Source organism: Mus caroli, unplaced genomic scaffold, assembly GCF_978045245.1.
Source record: "Mus caroli unplaced genomic scaffold, Mus_caroli_1 scaffold_2, whole genome shotgun sequence".
NCBI classification, from domain to species: domain Eukaryota; kingdom Metazoa; phylum Chordata; class Mammalia; order Rodentia; family Muridae; genus Mus; species Mus caroli.
Window position 1 is genome coordinate 121,800,381 of NW_028227257.1, and position 17,130 is coordinate 121,817,510.

Here is a 17,130-nt window from a genome sequence, read left to right on the forward strand (position 1 = left end):
TATGGGATTGATGTAAACTCCCTGTATTATGTTGAGGTATATCTCTTGAACTCCTAATCTCTACAGGACTTTTATCATGGAGAAGTGTTAGATTTTGTCAAAGTTCTTTTCCATATCTAACGAATTTGTCATGTGGTTCTTCTCTTTCAGTCAGTTTGTATGGTAGATTGCATTTGTTGACTTACATATGTTGAACCATCCCTGCATCTTTTGGATGAAGCCTACTTGCTCATGGTGGATGATCATTTGGATGTGTTCTTGAACTCGGTTTGCAAATATTTTCTTTAGTATTTTTTCATCTATGTTCATAAGGGAAATTGGTCTGTGTGATGGTTTGTATATTGTTGGACCAGGGAGTAGCACCATTTGGAGTTGTGGCCTTATTGGAATAGGTATGACCTGGTTGGAGTAGGTGTGTCACTGTGGGTGTGGGCTTAATACTCTCACCCTAAATCAGTCTTTTGCTAGCAGCCTTTGGATAAGATGTAGAACTCTCAGCTCTGCCTGCACAATGTCTGCCTGGATACTACCATGGTCCCACCTTGATGATAATGGACTGAACCTCTGAACCTGTAAGCCAGCCCCAATTAAATGTTGTTTTTATAAGACATGTGGCAATTCAGACAAATATAGAGGACCATAGAAGCTTTAAGTGAAGAAACTTGGGGAGAAGTGGGATATTTATATAGAGCCAACTATGTCTCTATGAAAACACCAAGGGGCCTTTACAGTGGAGAAATAGGACCATCAGTGCCTTGGCCAGGCAAATAGCATCAGTAGCAGTCTGGGGGCATGACACTGTGCCTTGTGACATGATACACTATGAAGCACATTATGTTCTTGCCGAAATATTTTTCCTTAATCAAATCAACTTTCTAGTATACATTTTGGCAATGTTTTGGTTTGGTGCAGGATAGGAAAAGATGATTGTAACTAGGCTTCGTGGGTGATATTTCATTACAACTGGTCTATTTTCTGTTAAAGGGCAAAGGCAGATGTAACAATATATAAATGAACAGGTGTGGCTTTGCTCCAACAAAACCATGTTTACAAAAGTAACCATTGGATTAGCTCTGGCCCCAGGTCATGATTTATCAACCCCAATTTGACTCTCAATTTCTTGTCTACAAGTAATTAAGGGGAATGAGGATCTAAAGGGATTGAATCCTAAGGACAGCCTCACATGCTTCGAAACCCCAGTGCCCTGGGGGAAATGCAGTACATTTCAGACTCAAGCTAGAGAGTGCCCATCTTCTTCTTCTTCTTCTTCTTTTTTTTTTTTTTTTTTTTTTTGGTTTTTCAAGACAGGGTTTCTCTGTATCACCCTGGCTGTCCTGGAACTCACTTGGTAGACCAGGCTGGTCTTGAACTCAGAAATCCGCCTGCCTCTGCCTCTCGAGTGCTGGGATTAAAAGCATGTGCCACCATGCCTGGCTGAGTGCCCATCTTCTTATGGCCAGCATCAACCAGTTTCCCCAAGCGTGCTCCAGTCTCCCTCCCCACAGTGATGTGCCATCGCTACCAGAATCAGCAGCATTAATTAAAATATACAGAATATTAATCTTCAGTGCCCTAGTCCTCTTGAGCTGCTTTTCAAAGCTTCCCGACATTACATAGGTCCTGTTTTCCTCTGAACTTTTGCTGAAAATCATTTAGACAGTAAGTTTATGAAAAGCAATTGAGAAAATGATGTCTGTGTTTAATTGTGTCTTTTAATTGAAGATGGAAGTTGTGCCATTTGACCCTTTTGCTTTTAAAGGAGTAGAATTTTCTTCTTCCCAAGAACAGTGTCTATGTTAACTATATTTCACTAATAACTGTCATAGATAATTTTTGTTATTTAACTATAGTTTTCCTGTGACATAAGAGTTGGAGCTAAAAATCTCAATTCATTTTCAGAAAACTGTAGGATCAAATTATTAATATTCTGTATATTTTAATTAATGCTGGAAAATAATATGGTGACCATTATTTCTTAACCGGCTTTCCCCAAAATATCCTCACAGAGACCTTTTAATATTATAAAGCTTAGGCCTTAGCTGGACATACTCTCAACTAGTCCATCTAAGTTAACCTGACCAACTAGCTCCAGCCAGTCACACGACTAGCTATACCTTCCAGGCCTGTAGTCAAGTCTGTATCCTCTTATGTCTCCTGATGAAAAGCCTACTCCTTCTTCCCGCTGTTCCTTTCTCCCTCCCAGGAAGTTCCACATTTTACTTCCTGCACAGCTAATTTTCTGTTTGATTTTTTTTATTAAAGCCAATCAAAGAATACCTTAGGTAGGAGAGGAAGGACAGAGACACAGTTTCAGATAGTATACCCCAAAAGAAAATGTCATGCAGAATTACCTAAAGTCTATTATAGGGAAACGATTTAAGGGATGGGGCTATAGCTTGAGATATAGCACCTATCCCCTCTCCCAATAATTTAAAGCAACATAATCTAACAATTGGATTTTAAGTTAATATCAACATATGTCTTTACAAGTTACAAAGCAGTTCCTTTCCATGCTTAAAGTTTTATCATATATCTTAGTGCAAAGCAATCAAAGAAAGTAAGAGCTCTTCATGCTTTTTCTGACTCAATACTTTACAGTCATAGCCCCATGCTGCTCTCTGAAAGCCGGTGCAGGAGAGTGGAGCAGCCGCCTCTGTAGCTCAGACAGTCATTTCTAGCTTTGAGGTTCTGCCTCTAGTCTTCCATTCTTGATCTGGTCTCCTCTCTTAAGAAGGCATTTTTGAGAGGATAAACCTGTTTCCAAATCGAGGTTGTCTTTGTTTTTTTTTTTTTTTTCTCACTGCAACGAAAGTTCTTTCCTGCTTATTCCTTGGGGAGGAGATGGTCTTGAACTTTAACAGGCTTTTCTGTTCTTTTTAACAAAAACATAGAGCTTGCCTCACTGGTAACATGCAAATGAAACCTAGGATAAATTTAAACCAAGTTCATGATTAATTTTTCTATCCCACACACCATCCTTTCAAGATGGTAGTTCTAAATAGTCATTTATGGATGGAAATACAAGCTCAAAACTGTAACAAATATTACTTCCTGGTGCAATCTTCCAAAAATCAGTAACACTCTTCTCTGCCTTCAGATTGCAAAAATCTTAGTCTTTTACCAAACGTCTGATGAAATCCCAGGCACCACTAGGAAAGGAAGCACAGGCACAGACTAACAGCTGTGATGGCTAAATCATCATGAGTGTACATCTGGGAGACGATGGTTTCTAGGGTGACTCAGAGGACAATGAGTATAATCGTCACACAGTTGGGCCATATCTTATAGAGGAGCGGAGTTGATGAACTGCCTCCAATAAGGGAGTGGACTGGTGATTAATTTCTAGATCCACAAACCTATTTCATTGATAAACTTAAGAATTAATCTTGAGAGTCTTAGTATACTGCCATGAACAAGAACACATATCCCTGTCTTCAAGATCTTATCGGCCTAGTCGGAGGTCGAGCTGTGCTTGGTAAGGACAAGCATCTAATGCTATGGGGATGGCACTTCACCAGGCAGGGTGTGGCAGAGTTTTCCTCTTCCATTCATGGATTCAGAAAAACCATGAGTCAGAAGACTTAAGGAATTGCGGGTGTCCTTCTGACCAGATGACCATGGCACTGTAGGCAAAGTCGAAATATAAAATTCTCAGTGGTTTAGAGAAAGACTCGGTAAGAGAGAAGAGACTGGTAAGCAACAAGCAAGCTATTGAAATTCCTTAAAAACCTTAAATCTTGGTAAATTCTGACTGCTTTGACTAGTTAAGTATAACTAGTTTTATTAAGCAATTAATGAATGAACTTAGTAGTTTATACCTTATTTTTTTAAGGGTGTAATAATTTATTTATGATGTATTATAGAGATTTAGTTGACTCTAGGATACTACAAGAACCTTGTATGGAAATTGTTTCAACCATTGGAGCTGTAGCAAGAATAGAAGTGCATTTACTCTAGGAAGAGCCACCCATTAATACTGAAATAGATTCAAATGTGATTAGACACATTAATAGATGGAAGGGTTGTCAGGGGAGGCAGTTTATGTGAGGTCCTCAGGTACTCTGCAACCAAGGGAACTCAGAAACATTCCTAGAAAAATATTTTAAATATCACAAATCTAGGGTATTTTATCCTTCGTCTATGTTTATATAAACCCACTACTTTGATTAGCTTTAATAAAGATGATGCCAGGCACAATGGCATGTGTATATAGTCCCCGAACTGGGGTGACAGCTGAGTCCCTGACTCAGGTGAGTCCCTGGAGTTTGTTGGCTACGAAGCCCAGCTAAATCATTGAGTTCCAAGTTCAGTAAGAAAATAAGGCAGAGAATGAGGAAGATACCCAGTGTTGACCTCTGAGCTCCACATACATCAAGCACACTCATGTACATTACCCCCACAAGCACACACACTTAAAATAATGCACATCACATATACCAACAAAGAAAGAAAGAAACCTTTAGTCGACATCTATTTGCAGAGAAAATTCAGCTATCCAGTGGTCTACTGACTATTTGGAAGTTAATTTTTAGTAATAAGACTCTCTGCTTTCAAATTAAGCTTCTAGACCCCATTGATTAAAATAGTTGATTAAAATGTAAGAAAAAAATCTGAAGACATTTTTTAAAACTAAATTCCTCTAAAGTTCTTTTGATGAAATACTGTAAGTTGAATCCCTCTTGGCTTGCCCAGAGTGGAAAGAGAGAACAATGCCTTTTCTGTAAAGATTCCCAATCACTGTTCAGGATCTTTCAGTCTGCCATTAGCCTTATCATTGCTATGTAAGGAGCCCTACTTTCTTTAGAGTTCCTGAGTCAGTTTTCTTATCCTGTAAGAATGTCTGCTGACCTCCAGAATTCCTTTTTCAGAACTTAAGTATTGATTCTAAGACATACAATGATCTTCTTCTTTTGAGTTTTGGTGAATACTAAGCTGGACTTAAAGTTATTTTAAATTAAAGTTTGTTAACCAAAAGTAACAATGCAGTTACCATTTAGAACACATGTGCACACACATGTTACAGATGCAAACCCACGGGTAGATGCATACATAGCAGACACACAGGTACAAACTCATGTAGATGCACACATATAGAGAATACAAAATTTCTGTAAAAGAATTAAAAAGTATTTTCCTTTATTTCTACTTTCTATGTATGGGTGTTTTGCCTGCATGTACATCACAGGCACACAATGCCCATGGAATCCATAAGAAGATGGTGAATCTCCTGAACTGGAGGAACTGTCAATCGTTAGCGTCCATGTGGGTGCTGAGAATCAAACCCTGCTCTCCCCCAAAGAACAGCTGGTATTCTTAAAGACTGAGGCATCTTGCCAGCCCCAGTAAAAGAATGTTTAACATCAGCTTCAAGAGGAAGTTCAATAAATAAGTCAGGGTGAACTCTATTTAGGTCAGTTTTCGGATATAGGTCACATTTTCACAGCTCTTGGCTCGAGGCATGTTGGACTACACGGAAGGAAAGCTGGTTGTGAGGAGCAGAAAAGGTTGAAGTCAGAATGGGAAATTTAACCCCTAGCTAGTATACTTCTGAAGTTTTCCATTTTAGTGCTAAGTATGCTCACAGACAATAATGTACTGGTTAATACTGGCAAACCGGCTGTGTCTAGAAGGACTGAAGTGAGTCCTGGTTTGTAGTTTGTACCAATTTCTGTGGTGTAGCTACCTCTGCCATAGGCTATTTTAAAAAACTGACCGGATGCCACTGGATACAGAGATTGTAAGATGTGGACAATTGCATACTATTATATTTTATTTTTCCCAAACTGATTTAATAATAGACACCATTAACCTTAGACATGCATGATGTGAACATTAGTACAATAATCAAGAAGTGATTGGTTTTGAGTTTTTAATATCTTTTTCAAAAATACAGGCTATTTCATTGTAAAGTTATATAATTTAATGCATAATAGTGGGTATGCTTCAGAACTGGTTTGCCAAAAAACAAAACAAAACAAAAAAAACTGGTTTGTCTTTGTCCTAACATTTAGCAGTTGGTTCCCTCTAGCTGATGGGGGATGGGGGTGTCTTACAAATGTCTGCATCCCTAGATTCCCTAGCAAAAGTAAGACAGCCTAGAACTATGTCCTCAGGAGAGTCCACTAAGTCCCTGTGGTTGCCATAGAATGGCCAGTGTCAAGCCTCAGTGTGCCGTGATCAGCTGTGCTGCCTCCCCAGCGCACTTTTCAGAATGCCAAAGTTAAGCTGTTGTGCTCAGCAGTTAATTTAGACTTGTCTTGGCTTGTGGGGCCAATTTGAAGAAAGCCAGTAGACAGCTGGAGAACTTTGAAGTGGGGAGTAAGTGAAAGAGGCTGGGAAGAGAGGGGCTTGTTTCTTCCATGGCTGCTTTCTAATGCGGATAGCTCCGGAAGCCAAGCAAATCCCGAGATGTGCTGAGCATGACCTTTAAAAAGTGATTTACTGGGTAATCTAGGACCAAAAGCAGAGGCTCCAAGCTGGGGATGAGAGGTACTTCTCAAAGATGCAGCCCATATTTTTGACAAGAGTTTTACAGTCTCCTGGAAGAGCTTGGCAGTAGACACCATCCTCAATTTTAAGAGACAGGCAGAAGCTCCCAGGAAACAGGAACAAGCAGAAAGGACAGAACTACTTGGTCTTTATATCAGTTGCTTTTGTCATCTCTGTCACCAAATACTTTACAAGAAGCAACTTCTGGAAGAGGGGATTTAGTGTATTTATGGTTTGAGGGACTGGAAGTCCATAACAGCTTGGTAGGACCAGATCCCGTGGTCATAGGAGTGTGAAGTTGCTTGCTCATCTCTCAGCAAATATGAAGAGGGAAAGAATTTCCCCTCCTCCCCCCACCTCTTAGGGACCACTGCCTATACAATGGTGTCACCCACTCTCAGGCCAGATCTTAACCAATCAGTGAGCCCTCTTTGGACACACCCAAAGGCATACTTCACTTAATGCTCTCAGTTGACAATTAGATTCAACCATCACAACAGCATACTAAGGTTAAATGATGGTGAATCTTTAGAGGCATACATGGAGGGCTGACAGATACAGTGTAGGAATTAGGGGCTGTAGCTGCACACGAAATTATCAAAGGTGGGAAAGTACCTCTGAAGGTAATCCGCCAATAAATATTTGAGAAAGTGGAAAACTGCAAGGGTTACAGTAAGCTGTGTCTTAAAATATTGGGAAAATGTGGCATTCATAAAGTTAGACCTCAAATACAGAGGATAAGCCAATAAATATCAACCAAGTGTAAATAATAACAATGAGCAAAGAACAGATCATTCTTACTCTGTGGAATATAGAACATGGTAGAAGGAGTGTCTCACACATGCCCAGCATTAGCAGTAGAATGCACCCCAAGCAGAACAAATAGAAATGGTAGCACTTGCAGACCTACCAGAGTAAGCTTGGGAGGAACCAGAGTGTTGGATACACCACACACACACACACACACACACACACACACACACACATACATGCCCACGCCCATATACACACACCCCCGTCAGGGGTGTAGTATAGGAACTATAAAGGAGCAGATGGTGTAGAGTGTGCATTAGTTATTCCTCTTTCTTTTTGTTGGGGGGGGGGTGGGTGGTGGTTTGAGACAAGGTTTCTCTGTGTAGCCCTGGCTGCCCTGGAACTCACTTTGTAGACCAGGCTGGCCTCAAACTCAGAAATCTGCCTGCCTCTGCCTCTGCCTCTGCCTCTGCCTCTGCCTCTGCCTCTGCCTCTGCCTCTGCCTCTGCCTCTGCCTCTGCCTCTGCCTCTGCCTCTGCCTCTGCCTCTGCCTCTGCCTCTGCCTCTGCCTCTGCCTCTGCCTCTGCCTCTGCCTCTGCCTCTGCCTCTGCCTCTGCCTCTGCCTCTGCCTCTGCCTCTGCCTCTGCCTCTGCCTCTGCCTCTGCCTCTGCCTCTGCCTCTGCCTCTGCCTCTGCCTCTCTGCCTCTGCCTCTCTGCCTCTGCCTCTCTGCCTCTGCCTCTCTGCCTCTGCCTCTCTGCCTCTCTGCCTCTCTGCCTCTCTGCCTCTCTGCCTCTCTGCCTCTCTGCCTCTCTGCCTCTCTGCCTCTCTGCCTCTCTGCCTCTCTGCCTCTCTGCCTCTCTGCCTCTCTGCCTCTCTGCCTCTCTGCCTCTCTGCCTCTCTGCCTCTCTGCCTCTCTGCCTCTCTGCCTCTCTGCCTCTCTGCCTCTCTGCCTCTCTGCCTCTCTGCCTCTCTGCCTCTCTGCCTCTCTGCCTCTCTGCCTCTCTGCCTCTCTGCCTCTCTGCCTCTCTGCCTCTCTGCCTCTCTGCCTCTCTGCCTCTCTGCCTCTCTGCCTCTCTGCCTCTCTGCCTCTCTGCCTCTCTGCCTCTCTGCCTCTCTGCCTCTCTGCCTCTCTGCCTCTCTGCCTCTCTGCCTCTCTGCCTCTCTGCCTCTCTGCCTCTCTGCCTCTCTCTCTGCCTCTCTGCCTCTCTCTCTGCCTCTCTGCCTCTCTCTCTGCCTCTCTGCCTCTCTCTCTGCCTCTCTGCCTCTCTCTCTGCCTCTCTGCCTCTCTCTCTGCCTCTCTGCCTCTGCCTCTCTGCCTCTGCCTCTCTGCCTCTGCCTCTCTGCCTCTCTGCCTCTGCCTCTCTGCCTCTGCCTCTCTGCCTCTGCCTCTCTGCCTCTGCCTCTCTGCCTCTGCCTCTCTGCCTCTGCCTCTCTGCCTCTGCCTCTCTGCCTCTGCCTCTCTGCCTCTGCCTCTCTGCCTCTGCCTCTCTGCCTCTGCCTCTCTGCCTCTGCCTCTCTGCCTCTGCCTCTCTGCCTCTGCCTCTGCCTCTGCCTCTGCCTCTGCCTCTGCCTCTGCCTCTGCCTCTGCCTCTGCCTCTGCCTCTGCCTCTGCCTCTGCCTCTGCCTCTGCCTCTGCCTCTGCCTCTGCCTCTGCCTCTGCCTCTGCCTCTGCCTCTGCCTCTGCCTCTGCCTCTGCCTCTGCCTCTGCCTCTGCCTCTGCCTCTGCCTCTGCCTCTGCCTCTGCCTCTGCCTCTGCCTCTGCCTCTGCCTCTGCCTCTGCCTCTGCCTCTGCCTCCCGAGTGCTGGGGTTAAAGGAGTGTGCCACCATGCCCGGCTAGTTACTTTTCTATTGCTCTGATACAACAGTTCCAGAAGGTCCATCATCATCATGGCAGGGAACATGGCAGCAGGCAGGCTTGGAGGCTGGAGCAGAAGCTGGGGGATCACAAGCAAGAAGCACAGAGAGCAAACTAGACATGGTATGAGCCTGTAAATTTGATTTTTGCCTTCAGTGACATATTTTATCCAACAGAACCGTGCCTCCTAAGCCTTCCCAAACAATGCCTCATTGGCCCAACTGGGAACCAAACATTCAGATGCTGCAGACTGTGGGGAACATCTCATTCAAACTACTACAGGATGCTGGAGAAGGAACAGCTTTCAGTCATAAGAGGCCAAACCCTCCAGGCAACCATCAGTGGGCTCTGGACCAAAAGCATCACCAAGAGAGAAAACAAGCAAAGTATGGTACAGTATCCTAGGCACTAGTCAGTAGAATAATTTCTAACTCTCTGGTGCCAATATACCTGCATTTCTCACACAACAGGCTGCAATCCCAGCAAGACAAAAGATCCCACACTACAGTACACGGCAGGACCCTCCCTGCAGACAGCCTGAGGTAGACCCATGAGCCTGCATTTTACAGATGGTAGTGAAGTTGGCTTACCACCCACTTTCTGAGAAATACAATACAATTAAGCCCAGTCCCCTGCTGATGAGACAGGTCTGGAAACATTGTGTTGGACAGGCACAGTTTTGGCTGTCCCACCTGGGGAGCAAGTGCTGACCTCTGTGAGAAATAAACCCATGGCCCAGCAGTGATAATTAACTTGTGGCAGTTGCCTGGAAACATCTCTTGCTTTCTCTCGCTTCTGGTAACTTTGATTTTTAATGCTGCTATGCTCCCTTATGCTTAATACTATGTCATTCCAAATATTTCTTGGAAGTAATTATAGACTGTCTGACTCTTCTTCACATCTAGTCTAAAGCAAAGGCAAATGACACTGCTGAAATTTTAGTTAAGTGGTGAATTATTTTATAGCAAATGTGTATAGGAGAATATCTTTAAGGCAATTTTAAAATACTTGCCACTTCTTATATATATAATAAGCATGTACACTTATAGCATTTCTAAAAACACTCAACTTTGTTTCTGTTTATAATGCACATTATTAATTGAAAAGCATTCTTAAGTTTTCATCAAATGGGCACAGAATCCATCACTTTATCAGCTATTGTTGCTCTTTTCAAATCCCCCAAACAGAAAAGGGTTCTTTCATCACCAGGCGAGCATGTGTGGGCTTGAAAGCTGTAAATGTTTTAAAAGGCCTAGGCTTTTTGAGGCTTGTTTTTCTCTCAGACTTAGAGATTTTGGTTAATCAAAGCTTACCTTGCAAAGCCTCCCTTCCTAGGCCCTCCATAAGCGACCTCACGTTGGAGCAGGCTCAGATAGGGTTCCCTCCAATCACGGTGGTGAATGGTCTATTTTCAGGAAGACTTGTTTTCGTCCAGTTTGATGCCAATTTGGCTTATGATCATTCTAAAGCATAGAACCAGAGCTGTCTACACAGGATGCTTCTGTCTAAAGTGCACATGCAAGGAGAAAATATTGTCTGGCTGGCTAAAGTAACAAACTTATTTTCTAAGCCAAGGATGTTAGCAGGGACAGATTTGTTGGTGACAATCTTTAGCAAACCAGGGATAGGGTATCAGAAAGTTGTACATTCAAAAGAAGGCCTTCATGAATATTCTTGTTTTAAATAACAGGGTACATTATTTATTTTCTTGAGCTGGCTGGTCATATTTTATGCACAGCCAGAAAGCAAGCAGATAGTAAAGAGAAAGGAGGACTAGGCTATCAAACTTCAAGATGCCCTGTGATACTTTGAATGAGAATGGCCCTATAGACTTATGTGTTTGAATGCCCGGCCTATAAGGAGTGGCACTATTAGGAGGTGTGGTCTTGTTGGTGTGGGTGTGGCCTTGCTGGAGGAAGTGTGTCACTGTGGGGGCAGGCTTAGAGATTCACTTTCTGCTGCTTGCTTATCTGTGTGTAGAACTATTGGCTCCTCCACCACCATGTCTGCCTGCATATCACCATGCTTTCTGCCATGATGATAATGGATTAAGCCTCTGAAACTGTAAGCCAGCTCCAATTAAATGTTGTCCTTTGTAAGAGTTGCCATGGTTATCATCTTTCTTCACAGCAACACAACCCTAACTAAGACAACCCCTCTACCAGACCCCCCTCAACAAAGCTCTCCATCTAAACGGTCCATAGCCTTCCCAAGTGGCACCATTTGCTGGGGACAAAATGTTCAAACACCTGAGCCTGTAAGAGAACATATCACATTCAGACCACAACACATAGAGCTTGACAGATGTGAATTGTGGCATCTGAAAGAGGACAATTAATATTGTAATGCAGGGCCAGCAAGATGACTCAGTGGGTAAGGATGCTTGCCATGCAAGTCTGGCAACCCAAGTTCAATCCATAGAATCCATATAAAGGTAGAAGGGTGAAAACCAACCTCACAAAGCTGTCCTCTGGTCTCCACATTTACACCGTGGCCTGCGTATCCAAACACAAATAATAATAATAAGACAAACATTTTCTGAAAGGAAGATTATACTGAAGAGTCTGGTAGAGAGCCTATGATTAGCATTTCACACCAACCACAAGGCTGGCTCCATCTCTAAGAATTAGAATCATAGCCATTAACTTAGCTCAGTTCCGGACAATGGGATTGATTGCCTAGCAACTTAGGTTAGAGGAAAAACCGCCCTTTAAGGAACAACACAGATACCTCTTGTCAGCTTAGTGTAGAGCCAGTAGACTGTTGACAGGGGTCATGTTTATAGGCCCCATGGGAAGCCAGGTCTATGTTGTCTGGTCCTGTAGTCTTTGGAAGAAAAGATGACATTCTTCTCTAAGGAGCCTTCTAAGTTGTTGCTCTACTGTGTGAAGAATACAGACAGGGGTTTGCTCATACCCAAATACTGTGTGGACAAGAGACACAGTGTATTTGTTAGTCAGCTATATCAAAATAGGCAGATATTTGGCTTTTTGCTAAAATAAAATTTTGGTAGTGTTAGCGGTCATGTTCATACCAGCAAGTTGAATGAGAAAGCCTCCTCTACTTCTTTCCATGTGTCCTTCCCCCTGTTTACTCCCCACTTAGGGATTTCATTAAAATTCTGACATAGCATTAAAATTTACAAATTGTCTGCTCTTGGAAGGCAGTTTCATTATAATCCTCTGGTCTATGAGCCTCCTCCCAGCTTCTCTATTTCCTTTGAGAGGCATCCTAAGAGATTCCCCGTGGAAGGTGGGTGAGGCCAAAACCCACTTTGTAATTTAGGAAAGGACATCACAGGGGTTTGCTCATACCCAGTCAAGCTCAATGGCAGGGTCACCTTAACCGAATGCTAGGGGCACTGCTTTCTGGGGGTGTCCATTGTTAAAAGCAAAAGGGGCCATTTATCCCAGGGCTTTGTCTATGAGTCTGACTCCTCAGACAGAGGAAAGGCTGTTTAGGGAGGCACAGTGGAGGAGGAGCCACTGAAGAAGCTGGCTGCCAGGCTAGCTGGAATAAGAGTAAGCCAGCTCTGAGGGCCACAAGGAAAAGTGCCTAGAAAAGTCACAGCCAACAATTAGTACTCTTCACTGTTGTTTTCTAGCAGAATATTTCAAACGGCTAAAGAAAATGGTTTGTGTGTGTGTGTGTGTGTGTGTGTGTGTGTGTGTGTGTGTGTCTGTGTCTGTGTGTGTCTGTGTGTGTGTGTGTGTGCGTGTGTCTGTGTGTGTGAGCATTCACACATTCACTTGTGGAGGCCTGAGAGCAACCTCAGATGTTACTCCTTGGGTGACAACCACAGGGGTCTCTGTGTGTGGTTTGCATGTAAGTACTCAGGTGTGTGTTCATGTTTGTGTGATGCTATTTATATTAGGTTTCTTCTTTTATTTCTCTCTTATTTTTGGAGACAACGTCTCTCACTGAATCCAGAGGTCACCAATTACTCTAGACCCAGCAAGGATCCTCCTGTCCCTCCCACACACATCCTATCACTAGGATTATGGGTGCAAATGCATGCCGCCATGAGATGCTCAGCTTGTTTTTTTTTTTTTTTTTTTTTTTTTTTTTTTTTGCATGAGTTCAACGAAATCGAAACCCAGACCCTCATGTTCGCAAGGCAACCACTTTACCAAATCATCTATCTTCCCAACCACCCCAATAGAAATTTTAAAAGGCTGCTTTTTAAAAAAAGAAAAAGGAAAAAAAAACAGAGAGAAACAAAAAAGAGGAAATCAGGCATCAGCCTTCCCGGGAGGTGTTTACTAAAGTAAATTTTTATGCTTCTTTTTTGGCCTCAGATGTTAAAGCTGTTTGTTGAGCCTCTTCGCTGATCATTTCCCAGGCTGAAAGAAAACCAAGGTTGACTGCATTGCCGTGGGCAGCTGAATCACTCTAAAAAATCTCTGGTCCTTTTGATGTTTGCTGCCTGCAAAAGTTCTGAGAGTCGTGGGGAGGAAGAAAGGAAATGGAAAGAGGGTTTTAAAGCAGTGTTGAGAAGTCGGGCTTTAAGACTCTTGTTTACTTAAAAAGCTTGCTGGAGGGAAAGGGCAGGAATGCACCTGCCAGCAGGATGGTGAAGCTGAGATCCACCTTCTGACTCTGCCTCTACCTGAGGAGAAGGTGCCCACTACAGCCCATTAAATTAAAGGAGATAAAACCTGGCTGGGGACAGGAATTTTATAGCATACTGGCATATCTTATTAGCCTGGTTTGTGTAAGCTCTGTATTTTAAAGGGCATATCTTTTGGTCTTCTGGCCATCAAAAGTATTGTGTATATTTTGAGGGTTCTTCTAAAGTACCTTCCAGTGAAACTAACTACTCATGTTTATACTGTTCTTGCCTTGAAAAGTATTGTTGTTGTTGTTGTTTTCTATACAAATGAAAGCTGAACAAGAGCTTGAGGGACACTTCTTAGAGAAGCTGCATCATGAATTTCCTTACACCGCCATTAAAATAGCCATTTATCACCTTAAAGAATTTTTAAAAACTCAAGTGCATAGCAATCATGAAGCTAAACTAAGTCTACCTACAACCCAGTCATGAGTTGAAGGCACTCTACCAATTTCCTCATGGTGTCAGGGCAGATGTCTTTCCTTGGTCACACGTGGCAAGTGCCAGCCCCTGGGTGGGCTTTTAGACAGGTGCTCTGTTGCAGTAGCATGCTTGTGGCTGCAACCAAACAGCTGTCAAGAAAACACTTCAGGGAAGAAGGATTTATCTGGGTTACAGCTCAAGACGGTTTGGTTGCTCAGACAGGAGAGGCAGAGTAGCAGTGTTGACTCTTGACCGTGACAGTGGGAGAGCGAGGCTGCTTGTTCACATCTGAGTGGGTCAGGAAGCAGAGAGAAGGGAGTCCTAGTTCATTCTCTCCTTTGTCCCATGGTATTCAGCCAGGGACTCCAGTCACTGGGATTATGTCACCCCTAATGTGGAAGGATTCTTCCTCTTCAGTTAATCTTCTCGAGAAATATGCTCACATGCATACCCAGAGGCACACTTCACTAGTACCACAGTCATTTCATAATTTAGTTGAGTTGGGGACTCAAAAAAAAAAAAAAAGTAACCATCACCTCAGGGGTTTTTATGTGCGTTACAGAAAGACGATTGTTGTATATTGATGCACATCGGAATTTCACATGCAAGTATGCAGTAAGTGGATTTCGGTTGCCAGTAAGGTATAGGCATCTGCCTGGGTAGTCTCTTGGCTTTCAGTTTATAATAGGAAAAAATGTTGTGTCATGGACCCACCTTGCTCCTCTCTAGTCCCAGATTTAGTAAATCTGGCAGGTGTCACTTTTAACTTTTCTCATCCTTCACAGAAATCAGATGTGAGGTTTGTTCTCCTTTATTCCCTCATTCTTTCAACTCTTTGTTTTTTGTTTGTTTGTTTGTTTGTTTTGAGGCAGGGTTTCTCTGTATAGCTCTGGCTGTCCTGGAACTCACTCTGTGGACCAGGCTGGCCTTGAACTCAGAAATCCACCTGCCTCTGACTCCCAAGTGCTGGGATTAAAGGCATGCACCACCACTGCCTGGCTCTTCCAACTCTTTGAATGGTTAAACATCTCACAAAACAATTCTAATTTTATAGGTATAATGAGGGGTATATGTTTAATACAATGATAATTTTTTGTCAGTTCCTGTTTCCTGGGGTAGTTGGTGGGATTGCTTTCTATCTCATTCACCATTCATTCTGCCTCTCATTCAGGGTGTTTATCTTTATCTTAGCAAAGTCTTACGGACTTTGCTAGCTGCAGGAGGCACCGAGTCACAGATACTGTATGAAGGAAATGTAATATAGCAATGAAGAAAGACATATAAAACTACAGTGTGTTCCAATAAGTGGGTACATGTCTGTGCCTGTTAGCTTGCTAGAGAACTCCTGCTTGTTTATAAAAGGCAAGTAACAGTCCCTAAACTGGATTCTCCTGACAACTTTTCTGTTAACAAATAAATTTGGACAATGAGCTCATTAAAACTTCCTTTTGAACATTTCTTGTATCTGCCACCAAAGTACTGCAAATATGAGCAACTCCTCTATGAAGATACCTTTTATACTTCATGTTAGGTTTCCCAAAACTGACTTGGACACGTATATCACAATCCACATGTTATTATCCTGTGTGATAGTTACACTCCGTGAGTCATACGTATGGGAAATGAGCCAGTAGGTGTCACATCCTTGCGACAAAGGGAACCAGGTGATGTGGACTCTGTCATGGAAAAGCCACAGCACCCTGAAAGCTCAGCACGTTTGTTAGATACAGGTAGACAAGGATGTGGGATTGTTGTATACAGCTGAGCAAGGAGATTGTGTACTAATAGACACAAACAAGGAAACAGGGCTATTACATATGACTGAACTAGCAGGCAGGTTTATCTGTTCTCAATAGAAGCAATCTGGGAGAGAAAGCTATGGCAGATGTTTTCAGCACACACACTCTCAACATGGGCACACAGACTGGGGAAAAGGATCAGCTCTCCGAGCTTCACTGGGAGGAGGGGAGGTCTTGCCATGGGGCTGAGACATTGGAGTCCTTGACATGGTCATGCCCATGTGAAATGATACACATTTCCTTAGGATTTCACTTACTAAAAGGTACCACCTCATAGAGCTAGTGGGATGCTAGTCTGTTATAGACATTTCCCTACAGTCTCTTTTTTCATAAGATGAAATGTTTATTAGTCAGGATTCCCTCAGAATCTGACAGAGGCTGACATAAACTAGCTTAGGTAGAAAAGCATGAGTGCCCAGGATTGGGTTTTGTTTCAGAGAGTCAACATGTGCTTTGGGTCCTTCCTGCCTTCCCCCTCCTTTTCCAGCATCTTGTTTTTCATTGATGTGTGTTCATTGTTCCTCCACACAGAGGCACTGGACTCTAGGAGGGAGAGGAGGCCTGTTTACAAGCAGCTCCAGGTGCAGATCTTTCTAGCATAGTGACCTCAGAGAGAAAAATTTTCTTTTTCAGTATCCATAATAGAAGTTGCAGAGAAAGATTCTCATTGTCTCAGCAGAAGTCACATGCTCACTCAGAGCCAACCACACAGTGGTCATCTCTGTGGAAGTAGTATGCAGCAGGCAGCTGGAGCAGTGTGAGAGCTCACAGCTTGAACCACAAACAGGAGGTAGAAAAATACACTGGCAATGGCACAGGTCTTTTGAATCCCCAAAGCCTATCCCCTACAACAAAGCCCTAGCTCCTAATCCTTCCCAAACAGTTCTACCAACTGGGGACCATGCATTTAAACATATGAACCTATGTGAGACGTCCTCATTCAAATGACCACAATGATCAACACAACTTAAGGAGTAGCTTATTTTGCCTTTTGGTTCCAGAGAGTAAAGAGTCCTTTGTGGTGGGGCAGCACGACAGCAAGCAGCAGGCATGTCAGCTAATGGCTAAGAGCTCACACCCTCAGCTGCAAGTACAAAATAGAGAAAACAAATTAGAAATAGGTCCTTATGCTCTCCGAGTCTCCCCTCTCCCACCATGACGCTATTCCTCCAGTAGGACTATTCCTTCTAAACCTCC

General features: G+C 43.5%; 1 protein-coding gene across 4 annotated transcripts in view; it reads left to right on the plus strand.

Annotated features, from left to right (window-relative positions):
- The window catches only part of Ccdc148 (coiled-coil domain containing 148), a 274,321-nt gene that overhangs the window by 238,555 nt on the left and 18,636 nt on the right, over positions 1–17,130 (plus strand). Inside the window, exon 13 of one of the 4 annotated variants that reach the window (XM_021155863.2) lies at positions 9,276–9,527. The exons of the other annotated variants lie outside the window; for them this stretch is intronic. Coding sequence (XP_021011522.2) covers positions 9,276–9,504 — 229 coding nt within the window. The 3' untranslated portion in view covers positions 9,505–9,527. Of the gene's footprint in view, positions 1–9,275; positions 9,528–17,130 lie in introns of those variants that run through there. 4 annotated transcript variants of the gene reach the window in all.